Source organism: Leptopilina boulardi, unplaced genomic scaffold (assembly GCF_019393585.1).
Source record: "Leptopilina boulardi isolate dan_hultmark-lab unplaced genomic scaffold, ZJU_Lbou_2.1 LbouV2_330, whole genome shotgun sequence".
NCBI classification, from domain to species: domain Eukaryota; kingdom Metazoa; phylum Arthropoda; class Insecta; order Hymenoptera; family Figitidae; genus Leptopilina; species Leptopilina boulardi.
Window position 1 is genome coordinate 1,943,181 of NW_026137897.1, and position 25,784 is coordinate 1,968,964.

Sequence of the window (25,784 nt, forward strand, 5' to 3'; positions counted from 1 at the left end):
TTTTTAAAGAAAAAATATGTCTAATATAATAATATCCTAAGGATTAAAAAAATATATATATATATTTTTTTCGTTTTATTTCTGATGCATTCGTGAATAGAAAATGTAGATTTAAAAAAAACGATTGAACCACTAAATAACAGTCAAGGAGATTTTAATCAGTTGGTCTGTAAAAAAAGGCCCAAAAACCTGTTTATTTTTGTCGAATCAATTAATTTTAATATTCTTGACAGTGGGAATATAAAAAATTAAAAAATCAAAAAAATCTCAGGTAATTGAACTTAGAAAATAGAAAATAAAAATTGCATTTAAAAAAGGAAGTTTGTCCTTCTGTTATTTCGAAATATTTTATCATTGTCATAAAAATGACATAATTTTAAATAAGCATATTAAATTCTATTTTTTTTTTCTCTAAAATAAAAGAAAAAAAATACTTAGTATACATAATATGTATCTCACGTACTCGCAATAAAATTGTTTATTGCTAGATAAAAAGAGGAATTTTATATACATTAAAAGTACAATGACTCTAGTTTGATAAATTGAAATTCAGAAAATGACATTATAATTGTACAAAAAAATATTTTGCAATCATTTTTTTTTTTTTTTTGTCTCATCGAATTATAATAGTCCCCAAAAATGAGATGGATTTTTATCACGAACCTTGAACACTTTTTAATTCTCACAAAATTATATAATTCACAAACTGAAATTTCATAGTTTTTTATTTAAACATTTCAACTAGCTTTCAAATATTTGTCTTTTACAAAGAATTTTTTTTTTTCAAAAACAATATTTCAAATTAATGTTAAATATTATTTTTCAATTTATTTTATTTACAATTTAATTAAAATTCTCAAGATGTAAATCTTTATTTTATTTTTAATTAATTGAATTTAAAAAATAATTAATAATAATAATAATAATAATAATTAAAAAAAAAATTTTTTTTAAATATTTATCTCATATTGCGTAACAAAAAAATTAACTTCTTCTTCTCTCTAACAAGGAAATCTTGGAAAATATATCTATTTTAATTTGATAATGATTTGAGTAAACGTTGAATGTTTCATGGCAAAATAACTTTTGTTAATTTAAGTTCAACAACATTAGACAAATCTCATCTGGGATGCACTGTGAGTCTTTAGATTTAATTAAAATAAGCAACACATGACTCGATTGACGTTAAATCGAGAAGGTCGTTTTATTTGCGCATTGAATTTCTATATGCATAATGAAAATAATTTTTAATTTTTTATAATCATAATAATTTCAAATGGTAATAGAAAAAAAAATTCAATATTTAATTCACGTACTAAAATTTGAATAAAATTAATCTTTAATATTGAAATATGTATTTTAATTTTTAAAACTTAAATTTTCTCTCATGTTTTTGTGAATATTCTCATTGAATGATAAGTTATAACAAAAAAAAAATAATAATAAACGCATTACAAACTATTGTAAACGTTATTAAATTTTGCATTTATTAAATAAATTATACAATAAAATACAAAAAAAATAGTTTTTAAACAAATTTGAAAACAAAATTTAATTGACTTCAGTTATGAAAGAACAAAAGGTTAGTGAAATAAATTGCTCAATTATTTTTCGTCAAAAGTGGAAAATAATTAAATAATTTATTCCACTGACCTTCCCTTGATTTAATAAACTAAACATAAAAGGAAGAAAAACAAAAGTTATCGAAAATTGTTTTTTTTTTACAAAAATAAATAAAAATGAAATTGAAAGCTTTTGGAAAAAATGTATCAACTTTCAATAAAATTCATTTGTTTTTAAAAAAAGTTAAAGTTAAAATTAAAATTTTCAATTTTCTATTTTATTGAAAATTTTATTAAAAATAAGATTTATTAATTATTAATTATTGCATCAATAAAATGAAACAAATTTAAAACATTTTTTTTGTATATAATTTCGCTAGAATTCATAAAAGTGTCATTGATTTCTAATTGCGTGAAAAATGTTGCAAGTTATTAAAACTATGACGTTTTTCTTTTCTCAATCGTAAATTTACACACAATATTCATTCTCATTCATGAGTAAATTATTTAAAATTATTTTGCAGATTAAAAAATTAAAATTGAAAAATAAAAATAAAAATGCTTACCCCAAAAAAAAATAAAAAGAGACAAATTTTTTTCTATTTTGAAAATTCGCTATTCAAAATTTCCACCTTCTTTTTCGAAATTCAGAATTTTATCCTTCTTCATACAAATTTGTACTATCCAAAGTCTTTTTCCTTGAATACTGAAAAAAAAGTTATTCAATGTAAATACTTGCAGTAAAAAGAAAGAGACTTTGAATTTTCAATTCCTCTCTCATTTATGATGATAAAAAAAAAAAAAAAAATAACTGGAAATTTCTTTTATTACTGACCCTCAATGCTTGACACTTTATATCAATCATCATAAACGCATTAGGAAATATTGACATTTCAACTTTCATTGAAACTTTTCTTTTTTTTGCTGAATTTACAAAATAAATAAATAATTAAAGAAAATGAATAATTAACGAAATAAATAAAGAAAATAAATAACTAAAGAAATAAGTAAAACAAAACTATTTATCTATTAACAAAAATAATAAAAATAATTATTTATTCTACAAAAATTTCTCAATTTTTTGATAGTTATTTACTGCCAATTTAAATTCTAATCATTTTCGCGAAAATAATAATAATAATAATAATAATATTTTTAAATTAATTATTATTTTATATTGACAAAAAATTAATTACATAAAGAAAAAATTTTTTTTTGCTTAAAAGTGATAAAAAGTCAAAAAAGAAATAAATAATTAAAGAAAATAACTAAAAGTGGAAAAAAAGAAAAAATAAAGGAAATTTCAAAAAGCAAATTTTCAGTGAAATGCTTTTCTATAGAAAAAAAAGAAAGTTATTATTGATTTAAAAAATTATGATTTCATTCTAATGCTCTGTTGTCTAGGTCAAGGATGAGCGAGAAAGATGTGAAGGTCGACCAAAAAAGAATTGTAATCAACATAGAAAAAAAAAACATTTCTATTGTGAAAATATATATTTAGATGGCGGAAATATGTGGAAATCATTTTGGGATGAAATGACATTTTGTAATTCATTTCTATTTAAACAAGTTATATTAATATTATTATTACTATTATTATTATTATTATTATTATTATTATTATTATTATTATTATTATTATTATTACCAGGTAATAATTGTATGAAATTGAAAGGAAATAATTTCAACTTGAAAAAAAAATTTACAGAATTTTGAAATGACAAGAAAATTAAATAAAATTTACAATATTAATTCATTTGCAATGATGAGATAATAATTAATCTTTCTTTTTTTCCCCCCCTCAAAATCGTTGTTGTCGATCATAAATAAATTGATGACGCAAGTAAAGAAGTCCCGTTAAAATAGATTTGTCTCAATTTATAAATATTTAAAAAAAATTTATAATTTAATTTTCATTTATATAAATAGAAATTTAAAAAAAAATTATTCTTTATGATAAATTGTATTTAAATTTCCATCTATATATCAGATATTATCTACATATTTAATAATAAATAAATAAATAAATAAATATTTGAAATTGTACAAAATTTAAGTTAAAATTCTGAAAAAAAATAAAAGGGTTTACCTTAATTGTAATATTTTTCAAAAATAACCAGTTTTCTTATCCCTCATCCCTTAAAAATAAAAATAAAAAAAAATTTATCAAATTACATTCAATATTAAGAAAAGGCTATTGACTTCCCAACCGGTTTTTTGCAGCTAAATATATAATTTCGACAGACTAATGTAACTAATTTTGGTGCATTCCTGTTATATTTTCTGATTCTTTCTCATCGTTTCAATAAAAAAAAAATTAAATAAAATTGTAAAAGAATAATAAAATAAGATGATTTTATTGTGTAGAATAAAATTAAATTTTTTTGCATTTAATTCAAATAATACGAATCAGATGTTAATTTTAATTTCTAGTCCGTTAGTCAAGAGAATTTTTTCGTTAACGGGAAATCAACTTTTTTTTTTTAGGATATAGTTTAAAAAAGATTGAGGAAAACAATTTAAAAGTATAAATCATTTTTATATGTGTAAAAACCTAAACTGTTCTTTTTTTCCTTCTTTTACCCACGGGAGAAATCCCAAATGATTTGAAAAAGAATTCCTTTCTCATTCTAAAAAAAAAGAACATAAATTAATTATTAATATTAATTTGATATTTAATTTTAATCTAATATTAATTTAATATTTAATTTTAATCTAATATTAATTTAATATTTAATTTTAAATATTCAATTATAAAATAATAAATTGAAAAATTTTTTCAGAATAAATTCTGTTAAAAAAACATAATAATTCTATTTTTCAAAATTTGGTTGTAAATTAAATTCAAATAGCGGGAAATTTAAAAAAAAAAATTAATATTTTCTCCTCGAAATAATAATAATAAAAAAATTATTACCTTGTAAAATGTATTGAAATTTTTCTCGATTTTGAAGAAAACAAAAATTTGTCATTTCAATTTAAGGAAACAATAAATAATAATGTAATAAATAAATTATTACATTATTTTAATTGACATCTGAAGAGAGAGAGGGTATCGCGGATTTCCCCTTCCGAATCATCAAAAAGCATGTGTGTGAAGACAGGTGCCAGAGTTGGTTTTCGAACCATTCTGTGTTGTCGCTCGTTAAACGTGCTTTCAAATAGACACCCGTGAAATTTCAATTTTTGAAAAGCAATTTTTTTTTTTTTTTTTTCGAAACTTGAACTCTCTTCTTTTCCATCGTCAGTGCAACTTATTTTTGAATCTCGCCAATTTATCCTGCAAAAAATTTAATATTTTTTAGAAAAAAAAAAAATAGATTTTCTTTCAAAAAAAAAAAAAGAGTGTTTTTTCTCCCTGAAAAAAAAAGAAAAAAAATTATTCAAAATAAATAAAGAAAAAAAACCCGAACGTCTAAAAAATGGAGACGTTCGGGAAAATATTATTATTATTAGTAATTTCAAAAAGTCTTATTTTTACTGAAGGAAAAACTGTCGATTTATTGACATCGGCCGGTTTACCATCATCAATTGAAGATGAAGAAATTCTTCGTATAATTGGACAAAATAAATCGCAAGGATTTTCGGAAAATTTCACATTTGTTGAACTTGTTGATAATTTGAGAAATTATACGGAAATAATTGAGGATAATTTATGGACAACAAATAATGATATTTACAAAACGAATCCTTATTACGGTGAGTTCAATGCTTTCAAAGTTGATATAAAACTAGTTGGACTTTTCTTTTCACTTTTTTTTTACTCTCATTTTTATTAATTAATTTTTTTTTAATTCTACAAAAATTTCTCAATTTTTTGATAGTTATTTACTGCCAATTTAAATTCTAATCATTTTCGCGAAAATAAGAATTTGAAAGTCGTTCACCTTTTCTATTTAGATTCTGCGAAGGTTATTATTTTACATTTAAATATCAATGAGTTAGAAAAATTTATTCCTAAAACAAAATTTTGTATAATAATTTTCATTCATTATTTTTTTTTAATTTTAATTTTTATTTTAATTTCAATTTTTTAATTTGAAAAAATGTATAATTTTAGTTTGTAAATCTGAATTGGAATTCAAGATTCGTTTTACTAGAACTGAAAAATTTGTTCGTGCACAAAATTTGCAAAAAAAAAATTTTTTTTTTTCCTCTTTTTGATGATGTCATGCACGACAATTTGTCACGAATAAACGCAACTTACATTTAAAGAGTTCAAAACTTATTTAACATTACAAGTAGTTACTCTGTCAAGCGTAACATTTCAAATATTTTTTTTTTTTTGTTTTTGTTGCTTCATTTTGCACAAGAACAAAAATAGTTGAATATATTTTGAATTTTATTTTTATTGCATTGTTTATTAATTTATTTATTTATTAAAATAATTTTTAATTAAAAAATTTTTGAAAATAATTTTTCATTTAAAATTTTCGAAAATCGTTTATTTATTTATAAAACTATCACTTGTGTAATATGAAATATTTTTCATAAAAAATTTTTTTTTGATTTTATAATCGAATTCATAAATTTGCATCATCTTTAAGAGTGACATTGACCTTCAATTTAATCAGTTGAACATATTGACATTTATATTAGTTAAGTCCACAATTCGCACCTTTTTCAAATATAGGAAGCTGCAGAATCTATTATTATTATTATTATTATTATTATTATTATTATTATTATTATTATTATTATTATTATTATTATTATTTTCTAATGCAATTTCCTGAACAATTTCATTGACGCTTCAATTAACAGAAACTAAAACGTAAAATAATTTATTTTCCATTATTTTATGATTAGAAAAAACCAATTCTTTTGAAAAATTAAAAACTTTTTTAATCGAAAAGAAATTTGAATTTAAAAAAAAACAAACTTTTTTGTATAAATAAAACTAAAGTTAATTTTTCATTGTGTTTCAAAATAATCCCAATTAGGTTTTTAAAACTTTCTATATATTTTAATTTATTTCGTAATAAACGGGACAAGCCCTTTCGTATATTTATATTTAATAGCCAAAAAATATAAGTGAATTGAAATTATTTTTACGTCATAAGGTCAACGCTATATATGAAATTGGATGAGTTAAAAATTATTCATCTTTATTAGGGAAAAAAGAACTGAAGGTTGACAACTTTAATAAAGATTTATTAACAAAATTAACAGATTTAGTAATAATTACTTAAAAAAAAATAAATTAAAATAATTTATTGAAGAAAAAATCGTTTTTTTCAAAAATTGGAATTAATTTAAAACAAATTTTGTAATTTTATCGTTCGTATTTTCTTTTCTTTTTTTTAGTTTTTTACTCAGAGAAAGAAGAAAATTATAACCTTGGAAATTTCATATTCGAAAATGAGTTTACTTTCAATTTCTTAACTTTCAATTAATTCAAAATTACACTAATAAATTTATATCTTGCGACATAATACTTTTCAACTAGATAAAAAATTTTTTTATAATAATAAATTATACCCGCACCCCCAAAAAAAAGTATTTTAATCTTTTTATATAATTTTCGAATCATTGTAATATTTTTCTTTTTTCATTTCTACAAAGTAACTTTTGTAATTAAATCTTGTGAACCGACAGAGATGCAAATCTATATAAAAAAAAGCGGGGAAACCAGAATCATGTTTAGAACTTTTTTTTTTCTGATTATGCAAATTTCGAATATTCTGGACTGCAACTGATTTTAACCTTGACGCGAGATTTAAGAAAAAAAAAGAATTTTTTTTTTGAAAGAGAGAAAAGAATTTCAAAAAATTAAATTTTGTCACTGAAAATCGAAATTTTTTTATTAAAATTCTCTCTTTACCGCGAATTTGTGGTGACTACTTAAAAAATTTCGAAACTGTTTCATAAAGTTTCTATTATTTCCAAGTCGATAAAGAGAAACGAAATTGGAATTCAATTATAATTTCGCAAACGACACATATGTCCATTTAAACGAGATTGCAAGAGCAATTGACATTTGAACTGAACTTTTCACTCATTATTTACTTTTTCATTTCAGTGATTCTTTAAAAAAAAAAAAAAAAAAATGTAGTTAATTTTCAAAATATTATTTAATGTAAAAAGTGTCGAAGAATTTTTTATATATTATTTTTTTTTAGTTGCATGACATCAATATATATCTGTATAATAAAAATACCAATAAACTTTTTTTTAAATACTTTGTTAGCACCGTAAAAGCAAATAAATCACGTAATGAAGTTTATTATAACTCATTTACCTCATTTTAAAAAGTGCAAAAAAAGCAAAAAAAAAAGAACATTGAAATAATAATATTGTAAGAGAAATTGTGAAATTAATAAATATTTCATTGATTTAAATAAAAACAGCGACAATTTGTTTTTATGAAGCAATTCTTTTTTTCGCGTAAGAAAAAAACAAAAAAAAATTATTAAACGAATTAAAAAAAAAAATTTTGGTACAATTTTTTTTAAATTGAGAAAAAAGAGAGAAATATTACGAATTTAAGAGAAACGGCGTTTTTTTTTTTTATTAAAAAAGCGTTGCAATTAAATATATGCAAATTTCCTTTTTTTTGCAGATGATTTTAGCGAGGAGATTGATCAAGAGGCGCGAAGACTATTGCAAATTGTTCCAGCCTTTGATCCCGGCGCTGGAGACGTTAGTCCTGAATGTAAAAGACAATCGAATATTTTTCACCGGGAATTAAACAAATTCAGTTTATGGGCTCTTAAGAGTGAGTAGAAGAAAAAAAAACTAAATATTTAAATTAATTTTTATATCCCCTTTTTTTCTCTTGCGGAAATGAAACATTTTTTACTCGTGTTTTAAAAGAAGCAAAAAAAAAAAATTGTAAAACGACTTTTGATGAATGTTTTTTTTTTTCAAATATCATTCTTCGCGAAATTAAAGATTAATTATTAGATGCAAATTGTAATTATTAGACCATAATGAATATTATAGAGAAACGCTAATGACTAGTAAAAAAAATTGACCTTGACAAAAAAAAAAACACTTGGCAAAAATTTTGAATCGAGCTAATTACATTATAATAATAAATAATTATTACCTTGCATGAAATTTGTGTTATTGTACACAAGTTGAGAAAATGTCGTTAATGTTTGAAGAAACGTCATATCCTTCAATATTCCATTCAGTATTTGGCAACAAAAGAATTCAGATTCAAATTCTCTTCTTTCGACGATTTCTCTACTCAAGTTGGAAATTATTTCGGAATTGAGAGAGAAAAAAAAAAACATTCTGCAATGTGAAAAAACAAATATTTAACAAGATTATAAGAGAATTTTTTTTTTTTTTAATACTTCAGGCTTCGAAGTATACTTTTTTTAGTTTTTTAATATTTTTTGCGCAGAGCAACTTTTTTAATAATAATTTTCATCAGAAGCTACTAAATGCAACTTTTTTTTTAAATAAATGTAAAAAAAAATTGCCAGAATTATGCAGATTTTAAGTCTATTAATTGATAATTAATTAATTAAGATAAAAGTCTTCACGGTTGTTCAGACAAATTATCTTAATTCAATTATTTGAAAAACTTTCCGTAAAATCATTTAAAAATTATTATTTTTTTTAAATATTAATAAAATTTCCAAATGATTCAAATATTTTAAACATTTTAAATTAAAATTTATGGAAATTCAATAAATTTCAAAAAATTGCAATTAAAATTCTTTGAAAATTCAATTATTTAAAGAATTATTAAAATAATTTCAATTAATTCTCTTGAAAAATGTAATTAATCTTAAAAAATATTTTATTTTTAATATTTTTTTATATATTTTCAAAAATGTTAGTTTAAAATCTTCGAGATTTCAATTACTTTCAAAGAATTGCAAAATTAAAAGCACATTAATAATTTTGAATTGAAATACTTCAAAAATACAATTCTTCGAATACTCAATTGCTTTAAAAGTTTTCAATTAAAATTCCTTAAAAATTTAATTATTTAAAAATATTTTCAATCATTGCCTTTCAAAATTCAATTATTTTCAAAAATTAAGATCTTTAAGATCTTTCAATTATTTTCAAACCAATGAATTAAAATTTAAAAATCCAATTATTATTTTCCAACATTTCATGTTGAGCTCATTAAAAAATTAATTATTTTCAAAAATATTTCAATTTAAAGTTTTTGATGATTCAATTCTTTAAAATAATTTCAATTAAATCTGTCTTGAAAAATTTAATTAGTTTTAAAGAATTCCATCTATAATTTTTTCGAAATTTAATTTTCAAAAAATCCAATTACTTACAAAATTTTCAATCAATGTTTTTAAAATTTCAATTACTTTCAAAAAATTTCAACTATAATTCTTTGATTCTAAAATTAATGGGGTATGTAAATTTTTTTATTCAATTTTCCTAAATAAAAATGTTTACAAATTTTCTTTTCTTTATTAAAAATACATTTAAAAAAAATCATTATTATTTTATCATTAATTGTGAGATTTTTTAAATGTTGTATTTGTTTAATTTTCAAGTGTACGATGCAACGGCAAAAATGCCATCGGGACTTTTAAATGGAAACGTTAATCAATTTGGCGATTTTGACGAATGTATTGGAATTGAGGGAAGCGAGGGAATCCGAGGACAATATTGCCTAGCCTATTTACAATTGGATTTCGATCAATCACGTCCTGATCTCAAATATCTTCATCGACTTCTTCATTCGCATTATGCTTTCAGAAGTAATTTTTCCGACGTAAGTTGAAATAAAATCAGCAAATTTTTAATTATTATAATAGTAAATAAATTACAATTAATTGATAATTTATTATTTATATTTTTTACTTTTTAATTATTTATTAATTAATATTATTAATAATTAATAAATTATAATTGTAATAGATTTAAATTATATTAACATAAATTACATTAATTAATTATTCAATAATTAATAATAAATACAAAATAGAATATGAAATAAAAAAAAGGATTTTCTATTACTTTCTGTATAAAAAAAACTTTTTTTTTTATAAAACGTTTTTATAAAGTAAAAAGAAAATGCAAAACAAAAGACTGGAAAAATGAATGCAATAATTTAAGTTTTCATTCAGTCGAGATTTGAAAATAAAGATTCCATAATCGGTAGCATAACAAGTTAAAAAGTTTTCAAGAACAAATGTAAGTACGCAAATGAATTTTCAATGAAGAGACAAAAGATTCTTTTTGCGTTTGTAACCGTGTCGCAGAGGAATGCAACTAGAATATAAAATTAAATAGTCACTATTTATGCCATCAGGAATAAAGGAAAAACGCTTTTAATAACAAGATTCCAGAAGTATGCAAAAAATAAAAGTGAATTCAAATAAACAAGAAAAAAAAAGAAAAAGAAACTAAAAATAAAGAAAATTATAAAGTTTATTATAATCTAAGAGGAAAATAAAAGTGTCAGATATAATTTCTCTCATTTAACACGCACTTTTTGAATCCAACGTTTCTATTACGATTTCAATTTTTGAAATAATTAAACTTTTTTTTCATTTAATTTTTTTTTTAAAATTATTTAAAGTTAAATTTTTCCCGAATTTCAGAAGATTAAAATTTTTTTTTTAATTAAAAGAACTTTTATTTCAAAAATATTTTAAATAATAGAATTTTTAAAGCGAATTTAAATTATTGAATATAATTAATTTTGAGATATATTCTAGTTAATATTCATTTAATAATTCAATTTTCGAAGATGTAAATTATGTAAATGTAAATTTTTTTTAAAAACAATGTTTTAAATAACATTCTAAATATGGAAATTTTGTAAATAAATTGAAAATCAAAAGGTTTTTTTTTTTTGAATGTAAAATAAAAAGAAAATAATAATTGTTTCACAATTGCAGCCAGGACATCGGGTACCACGTTTTAGTACAATAAATTGGGCGATATGTACGCCAGCTGCGTGTTCACCTCATGATGTTGAATCATCTTTACGACATGCAATAACAAATTATGCATCGCAAACTGGCTTTAAGATTTCTGTTAAAGTCGATCGTGAAATGTGTCAAATTCAACGAACCGAATCATATACAAAGGAAACAATTATCGTGGGGTGATTTTCTCAATTTTTAATTTATTATCAAAATTAGAAAAAAAAATTTCACTTATAAACAAAACCAAACAAAAAATTAAATCTAATAATTTAAAATTTTGTTTTAAATTTTCAAAAAAAAAAGTAATTACTAAACATTTTTGTTTTCAAATAACAATAATAAATTAAATAATTAAAATAAAGAAAATAAATAAATTCTTAAAAACTCACAGGCTTTTTTTCCTTGGAATACTGGCATTTTCAATGATGGCAGGAATTTGTGATCATTATGATATTCCAACGAATAATATTGTACAAGCATTTTCATTGAAACAAAATTTGGAAAAACTTTTTTCAACGAATCGATCGGATGGTGATATAGGAACACTTCATGGAATTCGAGCGTTAAATGCATTAATGTTGATTGTCGCTCACAAAAGTATGGCACTCTTTTTCAATCCCTATGCAAATAGAACAGAAATGTCAGAGGTGTGGAAAAGTATTTTTTTTTTTTTGCGTTTAAATTAATTTTTCTTTATAAAAGATAATTTTATCTAATTAAATAATTGAAATCTAATTAAATTAATTAGTTTTTAGGAAAACCGTGGACTGTTTTGGGACGTGCCGCAAGTCTTTATACAGATCCATTTATAATGATATCTGGATTATTGACGAGTTATTCATTTATTGGACGATTAAATCGAAATGGAAAACTCAATATTTCTAATGAATATATATCAAGATTAATGAGGTGGAAATAATTAATTAAATACTGAATTATAATTAAATGCCTAATTATTAATTAAATACTGAATTATAATTAAATGCCTAATTAATAATTAAATACTGAATTAATAATAATTAATAATTCTACCTAGTTAATAATTAAATTAATAATAAAAATTGTAAGATTTTTATAATTTTTATTAAAACAGAATTTAAATTAAAATATAAATTTAATTGTAAATTAAAAATTAATGAATTAACTTATGGAATTATTTATTAAAAATTGTATATTAAAAAAATTTCTTTTACCTTTAGATTGGTTCCAACTCTTGGTGCTCTTATATTATTCTGCACGTATATAATGCCATTCATTGGATCAGGACCACAATGGAATTTAGTTGTAACCCATCATGCAGATATTTGCAAAAAAACCTGGTGGAGAAATTTTCTTTTTATTCACAATTATTTTGGCTTTGAGAATATGGTAATTATTTGATTTTTATTTTTGTATAATATAGAAAAATTATTTTTTTCCAATTTTGAAATTGTTTTCTAAAAAAAAAAATTATTATCATTAATATTTAATAATATTATTTTTCTATTACAGTGTCTAACGCACACACATCATTTGGGAATTGACACACAATTATTTGCAATATCGCCATTATTTATTATTTTACTTTATAAAAAACCAAAAATTGGAGCAATAATTTTAACAATAATTGCTGTATTTTCAACATTTTTACGTTATTACGTAACGTATTTTAGAAGATTAAATAATTATGTCTTTTTTGGAACATCGTGAGTAATTTTTTTCAATAGTAATAATTTAAAATAGACGATTAATTAATTTCTTTGCATTGAAATTAAAAATATTGATATTTAATTTACAAAAAAAAAAAAAATTGATTTTAATTTCAGAATTCGACAATTGTTTGACACTGCAAATTTGTCCTATATTCTCCCATCTCACCGACTTACGGTTTATATTATTGGAATTTTCTTGGGTTATTTGCTCAGAAATTATCCCAAAGGCTTCAAATTAAATCAGGTTCAAAAAATAAATTATTTAACAGTTTTTGTTATATAATTATTAATTTAATTAATTAATAATTAAATAGTAATTAATTAATAACTAAATAGTTATTAATTAATAGTTAAATAGTAATTAAATTAATAATTAAATAATAATTCAATTAAAAGTATAATAAGCAAAATTTTATATTTTTTCGCGGTTTAAATTTGAAAATATTTGTAATAATTTTTAATCAATCAATTTTTTTTTTTTAGAAATTTACTTACGTAGGATGGACTTTGAGTAGTTTATTATGCCTGGCAGCTTTCATTGGTCCGGCACCTATGGGGGCCATTGATTATATTTACAATCCTGTGCATGCTGCGACTTATAATGCATTTGCTCCAATTGGATGGTGTGCTCTCTTTGGATGGTTGGCCTTTGTATCACACACTGGAAATACAAATAGTAAGTTAATAAAATCAAGGATAAAATAATTACGAAACGATAAAAATAAATTAATAATTAAATCAAAAAAAAAACAAAATTAATTTTTCTTTTTCACTTTCACAGGTTGGATCAGTAAATTATTTGCCTGGAAAGGATTTTTAATAACAACACGATTAAGTTATGCAATTTATTTGACGCAATTTCCAGTTTTCTTTTATAATGTCGGTCAAACAAGAACTGCCGAAAATTATGGTTTCTTTAGAATGATTGTCAGTATTTTTAAATTATAAAAATTTTTTAATTTTTTTGAAATTAATAAATTAATTTAATTTTTCTTTTTACAGTTAAGTTTCAAGGAATTATTGTGGATTATTTTTACGGCAGCTATTTTAACTCTATTCTTTGATTTACCATTTCAAAATATAAAAACAATTCTTTTGAAGAAATCGAAATCATCAAAAGCTGAAAAATCATCAAAAATAGAATAAAATTATAATTCTAGAATATGCTTGAATTTTAGTTTTTGATTTGAAATATTTCTGGAAAAATTCAGTTTTAAACAAAAATCTATTTTTTAGAATTTAAAAAAAAGAATTCCAAAAAAAAGAAGAGTGATTTTCTGTATTTTAAAACTGACGCTTAAGCTGTGCATTTTTATTACTTTTTATATAATAAATAGAATGTTTAGTCTTTTTAGTTAAATAAGAATTAAAAATTCTGGTTTTCTTTTTGAATTCCAGTTTCATGACTTTTGTAAATAGTATCCATGACTTTAGAAGTCCGGATTTAGGGAAGTGCAAATGCTTGCCTTCATATACAATGTATATGATAGCTAAGAAATTATTTATATTCTTTGTAATCGCTCAATTTTTTTTTATGAATCCTGTAAATAATATTATAATAAGTAGTACATTATTTCTAAGAAAACAAAAAAAAAATTACTTTGTATTTTGTAAAAAACTTGTGTACTTTAAAAGCGAAATAACATATTCGCTTAAAAAAAAATCCATTTGTACAAATTTCAGTTTTCAAAAATAAATAATAAAACAATAAAACGAAAATGTGAAAAAAATTTTTTTTAATTAAATTAATGAATAAATTAAAATTTTCTTTTATCTATTTTGAAATTAAAATTTTGTGAAATTAAAAATTTTCCCAAATAGTTCCATTTGTTCTTTAATTTCTTTATTGTAGGAAAATTCGACAATACAGAGTTTTTTAATTTAAATACACAAACTTATTCGACTGAATTCGTTTATCACAAGAGAAAATACATTCTCTGAATATTTTTTATTAAGTTTACACGTAGAACTTAAAATGAATTTTTTCGATTTACTTATATATGTAAAATTGAAAAACATTCAAGTTAGCAAAGAAAATTATTTTTTACCCCTTAAAATAATATTTAAATTAGTCTTTTATGTATTTTTTTTTTTCTAAATCCAAATAAGTTTCAATTTTCAGATTAAATTGAAGAAAAATGATAATTTTATGGAAAATTATTTCCAATTATTATTATTTATATATAATAGAAGATCGGATAAATATTTAAGGTAACTTTGAAAGAAAATTGTTTTTCTTTCTATGAAAATTCAGAGATTATTTTAAAACTACTTAATATTATTCTATTATGGAATAATTAATGCCTTTGAAATTGTAAACTAAAATTTCTTTTATTGCAAATAATAATTTGTATATTTTTATATTCGGTTTTTTACTTTATTTTTTTTAACTCTATAATAACTTATTTTCGGTTTTTAATTTTTATCGAAAAATAAAAATTTGTAACTAAAATATTTTACAATAATTATATTTTGAAGTTGAAAATTATTTTCCGTTTTTAATTAAATTTATTTGAAAAATAAAAATGTTTACAATTTCAAAAACATGAATAATTCAAATTAAAATATTTTCATATATATATGTAAAATAAAATTTATCGTATCTTAAAATGCATTTGAAGATTGAACGATATTAATCTCCAGTTTTTTAAATACTATCATATATAATTATATATATATATATAATTTTTACTAATTATTAAGGATTCTTTAATTGAATTTTTAAATGTACAATTAAACTTTGATAACTCGCGAATTTGAAACTTCAATTTCTCTAATTATAAATATTTTATTATTTATTATCTAAATAATTGTAGGCTAACAAAATTAAATTATTTAACAGAGATTATTTTAATAAATAGATTATTAAAATAATTACAAATTTAATTAATTTTTTGCCTTTTTTGGTGATTCGTGTTATTAAAGTTTAATTGTACATTCAAAGCGCGCAGCGATGCATTAAATCTTACCTGCAAAATGGACGTTACAAATAAACGTAAATTTTTTTTTTGAATTTGTCAATTGACTAGTTACTAACAGTAAAAATATATTATACTATTCAATTCGACGTTATCAACTGCTGTTGATTATATATATATATATACGCTAATATTATTTGTCGTCTTAATTATTTCGCAGTTAGAATTTTGTTTGTTTCTGTTTTGCAAATATAAAATACGCGCGCAGTAGAAAGAAAATCTCATACCTTTTTTGTAAAACAAAAATTTTAAAAATTAATTATATTTTTCATCACTTTAAGAAAAATCACGATTCGGCAGAAGTGCTGGAGCAACGAGTGACCAATTGTAAAGTGCGAGACACAGCCATGATGATATTATTTTCACCCACATGGATGCTGTGTTTGAATTCAATGTTTCCAGTGATGAATTTGGCCTTTAAAAAAATTGAAAAATAGAATAAAAACTATTTTTGAAAAAAAACAATATTATTTAGCTTTTAGTAAATGCGAAGCCTATATTTTGTTTATTAATTCGAATTAACATCAATGATTTTTTTTCTGAAAAAAAAAAAAATGATAAAGATACGTACTTGTACCAATTTGTGAGAGTCATCATCACGTACAAAGTTGCCAGGGCAAACATCAAATGGAAAAAACTCCAATTGTAAGCGACTGTGTTTTCTTCATTGTCCCAGACTTTGGCCTCATTACCCTCGACGTCTCCATTGCGACCTTCTACTGAAACATAATCTAAATACATTGGAAAAAAAAGGGAGAAAATAACAAAATAAAGCAACAAAAAAATATAGAAATAAACAAGATATAAAGATAAACAAATAAATATAGAATTTATAGACAAAAAAAATATATATAACAACAAAAAAGAAGTTAATGAATAAAATTTTATTAATGATTAACGATTCCACATCCAAATACTAAAGAAAACAATGAAAGCAGGCACACTAATTCTAAACCAGGGAAAAAATAATAAAAAAAAAAATATCACAGGATTGGTATAAAATATTGGAATAGAATCGTGAATCATGATTTTAATGATTTATATGTGTGCGTACCTTCATTGTCAATAAGCGATGAATCCTTGTTTTGAACTGTATGGAAAAATTCATGTTTAGTCGATAAAAGAAAGGACAAATTATTTAAAATACACATTTGTCCATTAAAAAAAAACTATTTGAAACAAGATTTAGTAAATATAGAAAACACTTTAAACAGAAAAAGTAAAGTAATAATTCAGAGGGAGGGGAAAAAATCAAGCTTATTTACATACAAAGAATAATAATAATAATAATAATTGATATTTACCAGCCCCAGTATCCTTGGCGAGTACAGTGTCGGACATTGTTATTTTTGATGATTTCGAAGCAGTGCGCAATGAACTGTAGAGAACGCAACTGAACCAAATTATAAGACCAATTACACTTTCTTTATCGAATGCAATTTTATTTTGAGCGGAAATATCTTTGTCACTTATAATTCCAAGCATTCCTGGATTGCAGACATGATCTAGCAAAAAAAAAAAGAAAAAACATTACAATTATTAGAATCTGATTTTAAACTCCAGAATTAAATTATAAAAAAACTAGAAAGAGAAAATAAATAAATTTAAAAAAAGAAAATCTATTAATTTACACCTTTTGATTTTTTTTTTTAAATTTTCGATCAATGGAAAAATATAACATCTATAATTTCATTAAAATTACAACTTTGGAATTTAAATATACAAAAAATTGTGTTCTAAATATAAATTTAAATTAATAACCAAATTATTTATATTATTTTTTTCGACTTTTTTTTTATTAATGAACAATTTACCTGGACTATTTGAAACACCGCTCCAGGTCAAGTAGATGACGTATAAAGTGACAATTGACGATTGCAAAAGGCCAGAACGAGGTTGATTTTCCTGAACACTTGGTAAAATCGAAATGGCGCTTGAAATAACGCAGAGAATCAAATTGAAGGAAATGAAGAATTTATTCAGAGCGCAATCATGTGGCTGAAAAATAAAATTTTCTATTAATAATAATATCAGGGTGTCTAAGAACAGATAGGAAAAAAGTTCCCCGACTTTTCCCTAATCTAAATTACACTAAAAAATTTTTATTTTGATCAAATAAAATTTATTTTGATACAATTAAATCATTTACCTGCGTCTATTATCCACTAATTTCATATGTATTTGAACCAAATAAATAATGTTTCGTAAAAAATAAAATATTTAAGTGAAATAAATAAATTAATTGGGGACGTATAAATATTCTCAACATTTAATTTAAAAGAATTTTTACGGCGTCAAATCTTAAATTATCAAATTTTTATTTAGTAAAATTTATATGAAGCAGATTTTCTATTACGTCGAATTTTAAATTAATACAATTTCAATTTAACGGAATTTATGTCAAGAAAAATTGCATAAAGAACAATTTTTTTTAACAGAATTGTTATTTTAGTAAATTTCGTTTTATCAAAATATTTACTTAACAGAATTGTCATTGAATAAATCCACAATTAATAGAATTTCTATTTAACAAAATTCTTAATTAACAAAGTTTTTATTAAAGAAAATTTTAATTCGAACTAATTCTTATTTAACAGATTTCTCATTTAAGAAAAATTTTACCTAGTTACTTTTGTCAATTTTTATAGACATAAATTTTGTTGAATTGAAATTATATTAATTTAAAAAAACAATAATTTGAAAATCATTTTTAATTGAAAAATGGTTGCATATAGTTGAATTTTCAAAGAATATTATTAAAATAGTTAAAAATAATTGAATTTCCTTAGAGTTTTAATTGAAATTATTAAATTTCAAAAAAAGAATTTTCGATGGAAAATTTTAGAAATAATTAAATTTTAGATGCTTTTAAATTTAAATTATTGAAAATTCAATTAATTTTGAATTCAAATTTTTGAGAATAATGAAATTTTATTTGATTTTAAATTTGGAAAATTATTTGAATTTCATTTCATATTGAATTGAAAATTTTGGGAAATAATTGAATTTTAATTGAAATTTTGGATAATAATTTAATTTAAGTTCATTTTTGATTGAAAATTTGGATAATTAGTTTTGAATAGAAATTTTTGAAAATAATTGAATTTTATTTCATTTTAAACTGAAAACTTGGTAAATAATTAAATTTTAAATTGAAAATTTTGGATAATTATTGGATTTTTAATTGATTTTGAATTAAATAATAAATTATTCGTATTAATGAATAATTTACTTTATTTGAAGTTGAACCGATAAAATAAAATTGTATCAAATAATTTTTATTTATATTAGCAAACCAAATATTTCACTGAAAAAAATTGTTATCCAAGTTTAAAAAATCATTTATTAAATTCAATAAATAGTAGTAAATAATTATTTACATAAGATATATCAGATGCTTAATAATTGAGTGTGAAGGTCAACGTTTTAATTTGCATTTGCTTTAGGAAAAAAGTAACAAAAATTTTTGAAATTAATAGTTACTTAAAATTTATTTATAAAAAATTTCAGAAAATTAAAGAAATTCCTCGAATTTTCCCTGATAATAAATAAATAAATCATCAAAAACTTTTAATTGGAATTTTTGAAAATAATTAATTTTTTAATGAGCTGAACTTAAAATTTTTGAAAATAATAATTGAATTTTTTTTAATTTCAATTCGTCAGTTTGAAAATAATTGAGTAATCAAACACCTTTTAATTGAAAATTGTCAAATTAATTTAACATTTTACACGAAAAAAAATCTTCACCTTGAACAGCGATATGTTTCACTAAAACAGTGAAAGTTTTTTAAATTCTAGAGAAAAATATCGCTGTTCCAGATAAAAAATTTTTTTTTTCCGTGTAAGAATTACAGTTGAGATTGTTTACAAATTAATTTCACAATCTAAGAATTATAATTGAGATTTTTTTAAAATAACTGAATTTTAAAGAATCTTAAATAAAAATTTTTGAAGCAATTGACTTTTTAAAGAATTGTGATTTAGAATTTAAGTAATTTGATTTTTGAACAATTTTTACAGGTATTTTTGAAATTATGTCGCTGAAATTGATGAGGAATTTAAAAAAAAAATGAAACTTAGTATTTAGTTTTTAAAAAAATGTAATTGTCAAAGAATTTTAATTGAAGATTTAAAAGTTATCAGATTTTTCAAGGATTTTAATGGAAAATTTTGAAGATAATTGAATTTATGATTGTTTAAATGAAAATAATTGAATTTTCCAAGAATTTGAATTGCAATTTTTGAAACGAAATTAAAATTATTGAAGAGCGTTTAATTTCGCAATTTTTTTTTGACAAATTGAATTTCCAATAATTTTAATTTTTATGTATTTAAAATTATTGAATTATTTAAAAATTTTATTAATATTTTGAAAATTAATTTAATAGTTTTTAAAGAATTTTAATTACGGGTTTTCAAATAATTGAATAGGAAGAATTGATCTGAAAAACTGTGAAGAATTTTATCTTAATTAAATTATCAAAATCTTACCAAGGTGAAGTAGACGTAAAGTAAAACAATTCCCGTGATTGAAAGTGCATAATTCAAGAAAGTAGCACCAAGCAAGGCAGCGTACCTAAAAATAATTTTTAGATATAACAAAAAAAAAAGAAAAAATGAAAAGGCAACTAATTTTGGGACAAGTATTAATTTTTTTTTGTATTATTTTTTGTTATTATTAATTTGTTCTTTTTTTTTACTTACCAGCCTTTGGATTCAGTTTCTTCATAATTTCCCACCCAAGCGTCTGCCCAAGTGTGTGCAAAATCGACAATTAAAATTAATTGTATCATAATGAATAGAAATCCTCCTATCATTCCAAAATACATCCATGTTGGACCGAATGAACCCTCACGAATAAAGAACGCTCCAATTATTCCGCCAATCACCAATAAATATTTAATCGCCCAAAAACTAGAAAAATTATTCTTTTTTTAAAATACAATGGTACTTAAGTTTTTTTAATATAATTTTGTTTTTAATAATTTGCAATAATTTTGTAATAATTTTAAAAAATAATTTACCATAAAATTTAAAACCAAAATCTAATTGTAAAAAATAAAATTTTAATTTAACTAATATAAATTCAATTAAATAATATATATTTATTTAATGGATTTCAAATTAATAAATTTTTTTTAAAAATAATTAGAGAGAATAATAACCCATTTTGAATAGGAGCTCGAGGATCTTTTGAGGTTCGAACTCGAAGCATCATCACTGACATAAGAAAGAAGAAAAGTGTGAGAACAAAACATATTCGATAGACTGCTAAATATCCAATAGCTGATTGACAATCGAAGGTAAATGAAGAAGGAACGTAATTAGTACTGTTTGCACAGAATGGCACCTGAAGAATAAAAATTAAGGATTAAAAAAATATATACATATTAAAAGTTTTCATTGACTCATTTATCTGTATGATAATAATAAAAAAAAACTTCTAATTTTTATTTCTAATTCTTAATTACCTTTTTAAGTAAATCTTGAAGACTCGGGGCCAATGTAATACAAGCTGCAATTGTTCCAAGCATTAGCATTAATGCGTACATTATTCTTGTACTCGTACTATTTCGACATGTTGGACATTGCGAGCAACAAAAGCTGCACGCAGTGCTTCCACACAAGCACGCGAGCTAAAATTAAAGAAATAATTAATAAAAAAAAAACAATAACAGGCCTCTCGGATTGCCTTTAAGGCACAAAAAAAGTCGTTTCAGTCGATTTATATTCCAAAAAAAGTCGATTTATTTTATTTTTAAAAAATTTTAATTGGTTAATGAATATTTTTCTTTAAATAACTAATTAGATATTAAATTCATTTTATTAATTCTGTAATGAGAATAATTCTACAAGAATATTATCAAGAAAATTTAATTCTATTTCACAATATAATTTTTTCAAGTCTGATTAAATTTGAAATAAATTTTTTGCAAATTTCAACAACTGTAGTTTTTTTTTTTTTTTTTTTTTTTTTAATTTTTGATGACAATAATTAAATCTTTGAGTTTTTATTTAAAATTTTTTAAATAATTGAATTTTGAAAGAGTTAATGTTGAAATTTTTTAAAAATAATTAAATTTTAAAAAATTTTGTTAAATTTCAGACAGTAATTAAATTTTTCAGAACTGAAAATAATTTATCAAATAATTTTAGATAAAATTTTTTAAAGTAATTGAATATTAAATGATTTAGAATTCAGATTTTCGAAATTAATTGAAATTCAAGTGATTTTTAATTGAAATTTTTAATATAATGAAGAATTTATTAGAAATTACAGACAAAAATGGAACTTAAAAATTTTCTAATATTAAAAATTGCTTTCAGATAATTGAATTTTCGAAGAATATTATAAAATATTTTGAAAAATAATTGAATTTTGGAAATTCATATTAAAATTATTAAATTTCGAAAAAGTTTTAGATGGAAAATTTTGAAAATAATTAAATTTTAAAGTATTTTAAATTGAATTTTTTTTTTTTTTTGGTATTTTTATTGAAAATTTGGAAAATATTCAAATTTTTGCCTGATATTCATTGAAATTTTTTTCACAAACTTTTTGAGCAATTTATAATTATAATTTTGAAAAATAATTGATTTTTTGTAAAATAATGAAATTTTTAACCGATAATAAAAATTTTTTTTAGAAATAATTTAATTTATCGCAGATTAGAACCAAAATCTTTGAAAATTTAATTTTTGTCCGTTTTTTTACTAATTCGCATTAAAATATTTAAAAATTAAATTTTTGGCTAAATTGAACTAAATTTTTTGGTAAATAATTAAACGGAGTGGCTATTTCGCTCGTCGAAATGAATGTGTTTTAGAAGACGGGCAAAATAAGAAAAATAGATTATTTCGCTCGTTCAAGATAAAATCGAGTATCTGGAAGACGGGCGAGTATATTATTTCGTTCGTTAAGTATAGACAGCTGTTTTTTAGATAATGAGAAAAAATAATTTTACTTTTTTTAAATATAACAAATAAGATGGATAGAAAAAAGACGTTTGAGTATAGGTCTAATATTATTTATTTATATCTTTTGGAGTATTTGGTTTAATAAAATAGAAGAAATTTAAATTAAAAAAAAGTTCTTAAAAATTCTTTAAATTCTTAAAATTAATACTTAATTATTTTCTATTTTTTTTCAAAAAATTTTATTAATTAAAGTTTTGAGAATATTTGTAACATAAAATTTGTTTGTAATTATTAACTTGAAGATTTTTCAAATATTTATTTTACACGTTTTTGAGACGTGACTTTAAAGAATAATAATTATTTTATCTAAGAAATTGTATTGGAAAAAAAATTAATATATTTATAGAGGTATTAATTACTCTTATTAAATAATTAAAAAAATTTAATATTTTATAGTAATGGTAAATAAATATAATTAAAATTATAAAAAAATTAATCTAATATTAAAATTATAAATTATAATTATTAAATTTAACTAATTAAAATTACGATGTTGAAGTCGAAAACAATTAAAATTGATCGTCATCGATTTAAAAATATTAATATAGCTAAATATTGTATTTTGATTATTTCGCCCGTTTTTGTTTAAACATTTCACGGACGAAATAATATACTCGCCCGTCTTCCAGATACTCGATTTTATCTTGAACGGGCGAAATAATCTATTTTTCTTATTTTGCCTATCTTCTAAAACACATAATTAAATTTTTTGATGGATTTAAATTGAAATTATAATTGAATTTTTGCTTAATTTTCATTGATATTTGAAAAAAAAAGTTTTCGACAAATTATAATTCAAATTTTGCAAATAATTGATTTTTCGAAAATTTACAATTCAGATTTTTGAAAGTAAATGAACTTTAAGAGAAATTTTTGTTTCAAATTTTTTAATTATTTCTGTTATTTCTGTTACTGAAGAATTAATTAGAAATTATAGGTAAAAATTGAATTTCAAAAATTCTTATTTTTTTAATAAAAAAAATTGAAAAATGCTTTCAGATAATTGAATTTTTAAAAAATATTATAAAATATATTGAAAAATAATTGAATTTTGAAAATTATAATTAAAATTATTAAATTTCGAAAAAGTTTTAGATGGAAAATTTTAAAAATAATTAAATTTTAATAGATTCCAAATGTTTTTTGATCAATTATAATTATAATTTTGAAAATTAATTTAATTTTTGACCTATAATAAAAAATTTTTTATAGAAATAATTTAATTTATTGCATATTTGAAATAAAATCATTAAAAATAATTGAATTTCAAAAGAATTATAATTATTGAAATTATTAAATTTCCAAAAAAATTGTAGATAAAAAATTTTGAAAATAATTAAATTTTAAAAGATTCTTAAATTTAAATTTTTGCTAATTTTATTTGATTTTTTTTTTAAATTATAAACAATTGTTAAATTTCATAAAATTTTAGACGTGATTTTGAATTGAAAACTTTTGATGTTATTTGCTAATTGTTTTTTATTAATTTTAAACAATTGGTATTGAATTTCATAAATTTTTTAATTCGACAAATTTTATTAAAATTATTGAAAATAATTGAATTTTGGGAAGAGTTACAATTGAAATTTTTAGAAATAATTAAATTTTCGAAAAATACTATATAAAAATCATTTTAAAAAATAATTATATTTCAGAAGAGTTATAATTAAAATTATTTAATTTCCAAAAGATTTAGATGGAAAATTTTAGAAATAATTAAATTTTAGAAGCTGTTAAATTAAAATATTTGAAAATAATTGAATTCCAAGTGATTTTGAATTGATATTTTTGATAATTTCCGTTGATTTTTTTTTAATTTTAAACAATTATTAAATTTCATAAATTCTTTAATTTGACAAATAGTTTAAGATAATTGAATTTGTGGAGAATTTCATTAAAATTATTAAAAATAATTAATTAAATGATTAGAAACAAATAATATTAAAAAGAAAATATTTCCTTTAACAAAGGATTCTTTGTTTTGAACCTAAAATTTCTATCGTTTAAATTTTTTCTATTTTTTTTTAATCAAATATACAAATTGGAAATAATATTATAATTCTTATTTTTAAACCGTTATAAACATGATTAAAAAATCTATAAAAAAAAGACCTTTTATCGACTTTTAATGTAATAAGTCTAAAAATACACATACAACAAAAGAAACATAACCTAATTTTCAAAATTGGTAAATTTGACAAAAAAATATTTGTAAAAATGTAAAACATAATTATTTTTTGTAGACAAAAATATAATATGACAGAGAGATAAACATTATTGATCAATCTGGGAATACTTTCTCGGAACATGAGACGCAATATCGTATACGAAATATAATAGAAAAAGAACTTCCTTACCTGTGCGGTGGAGCAAACGAGACCCATTTTTCTTGATTACTATCCACGTATAAGTATTTCACTGTAACTTTGTTTAGAAAATCACTAAAGTGAAATTACTCCTCGTTTTTAGCAAAAAATTTCCAATGATTTTAATGATTTAATCGAAAGATGAACTGACCTAAACTACACACAACAATGATAATTGATGATAATGAATCAGCTGATAACAGTGCTGCCAATATGAAGGGTAGTGCGCGCGCACATTTACTGCGGTAGTCAAAATAGCAATAACATTTAAATTAAATTAAATTTGGTAAAAATTTGCTGTCTATATTGTTAACTATGATAAAAGTATAATAATAACTAC

At 21.0% G+C, this 25,784-nt stretch overlaps 2 protein-coding genes across 8 annotated transcripts; one reads left to right on the forward strand and one right to left on the reverse strand.

The window, feature by feature from the left end:
- Nucleotides 1-1,063: 1,063 nt before the first annotated feature.
- On the forward strand, nt 1,064-14,892 carry LOC127285287 (O-acyltransferase like protein). Of its 2 annotated transcripts, none has more exons than XM_051311226.1 (12): nt 1,064-1,136; nt 8,125-8,280; nt 10,046-10,266; nt 11,399-11,607; nt 11,820-12,075; nt 12,177-12,337; nt 12,628-12,796; nt 12,920-13,113; nt 13,234-13,363; nt 13,603-13,795; nt 13,901-14,046; nt 14,122-14,892. In XM_051311226.1, exons 1-12 carry the CDS (start codon nt 1,130-1,132, stop codon nt 14,263-14,265), a joined length of 1,986 nt encoding a protein of 661 aa, XP_051167183.1. In that variant the 5' UTR covers nt 1,064-1,129; the 3' UTR covers nt 14,266-14,892. The 2 variants fall into 2 exon arrangements, with proteins under 2 accessions (XP_051167183.1, XP_051167182.1); XM_051311225.1 differs by lacking the exon at nt 1,064-1,136 and adding an exon at nt 4,534-5,261.
- Nucleotides 14,893-15,869: 977 nt separating this feature from the next.
- On the reverse strand, nt 15,870-25,640 carry LOC127285291 (probable serine incorporator). Of its 6 annotated transcripts, none has more exons than XM_051311236.1 (10): nt 25,436-25,640; nt 21,572-21,736; nt 21,266-21,450; nt 20,805-21,014; nt 20,592-20,676; nt 17,912-18,095; nt 17,402-17,602; nt 17,152-17,187; nt 16,669-16,816; nt 15,870-16,512 (listed from the first exon to the last, which is right to left on the reverse strand). In XM_051311236.1, the coding sequence occupies exons 1-10, from the start codon at nt 25,460-25,462 to the stop codon at nt 16,374-16,376; spliced, it is 1,380 nt and encodes a 459-aa protein (XP_051167193.1). In that variant the 5' UTR covers nt 25,463-25,640; the 3' UTR covers nt 15,870-16,373. The 6 variants fall into 6 exon arrangements, with proteins under 6 accessions (XP_051167193.1, XP_051167192.1, XP_051167194.1 ...); XM_051311235.1 differs by having other exon boundaries at nt 16,669-16,828; XM_051311237.1 differs by having other exon boundaries at nt 16,669-16,813; nt 25,436-25,639.
- Nucleotides 25,641-25,784: the final 144 nt, after the last annotated feature.

What these genes read in the sequence shown, in the direction of transcription:
- LOC127285287 (XM_051311225.1), top strand. Translation starts at nt 4,985, where the DNA reads ATGGAGACGTTCGGGAAAATATTATTATTATTAGTAATTTCAAAAAGT. An exon ending in AAGGAAACAATTATCGTGGG is followed by an intron (nt 11,608 to 11,819) that starts GTGATTTTCTCA and finishes AAAAACTCACAG; the next exon opens with GCTTTTTTTCCTTGGAATAC. An exon ending in AAGGCTTCAAATTAAATCAG is followed by an intron (nt 13,364 to 13,602) that starts GTTCAAAAAATA and finishes TTTTTTTTTTAG; the next exon opens with AAATTTACTTACGTAGGATG.
- LOC127285291 (XM_051311235.1), bottom strand. Translation starts at nt 25,462, where the DNA reads ATGGGTCTCGTTTGCTCCACCGCACAG. An exon ending in TCGTTTGCTCCACCGCACAG is followed by an intron (nt 21,737 to 25,435) that starts GTAAGGAAGTTC and finishes CTTTAATTTTAG; the next exon opens with CTCGCGTGCTTGTGTGGAAG. An exon ending in CGAGCTCCTATTCAAAATGG is followed by an intron (nt 21,015 to 21,265) that starts GTTATTATTCTC and finishes TAATTTTTCTAG; the next exon opens with TTTTTGGGCGATTAAATATT.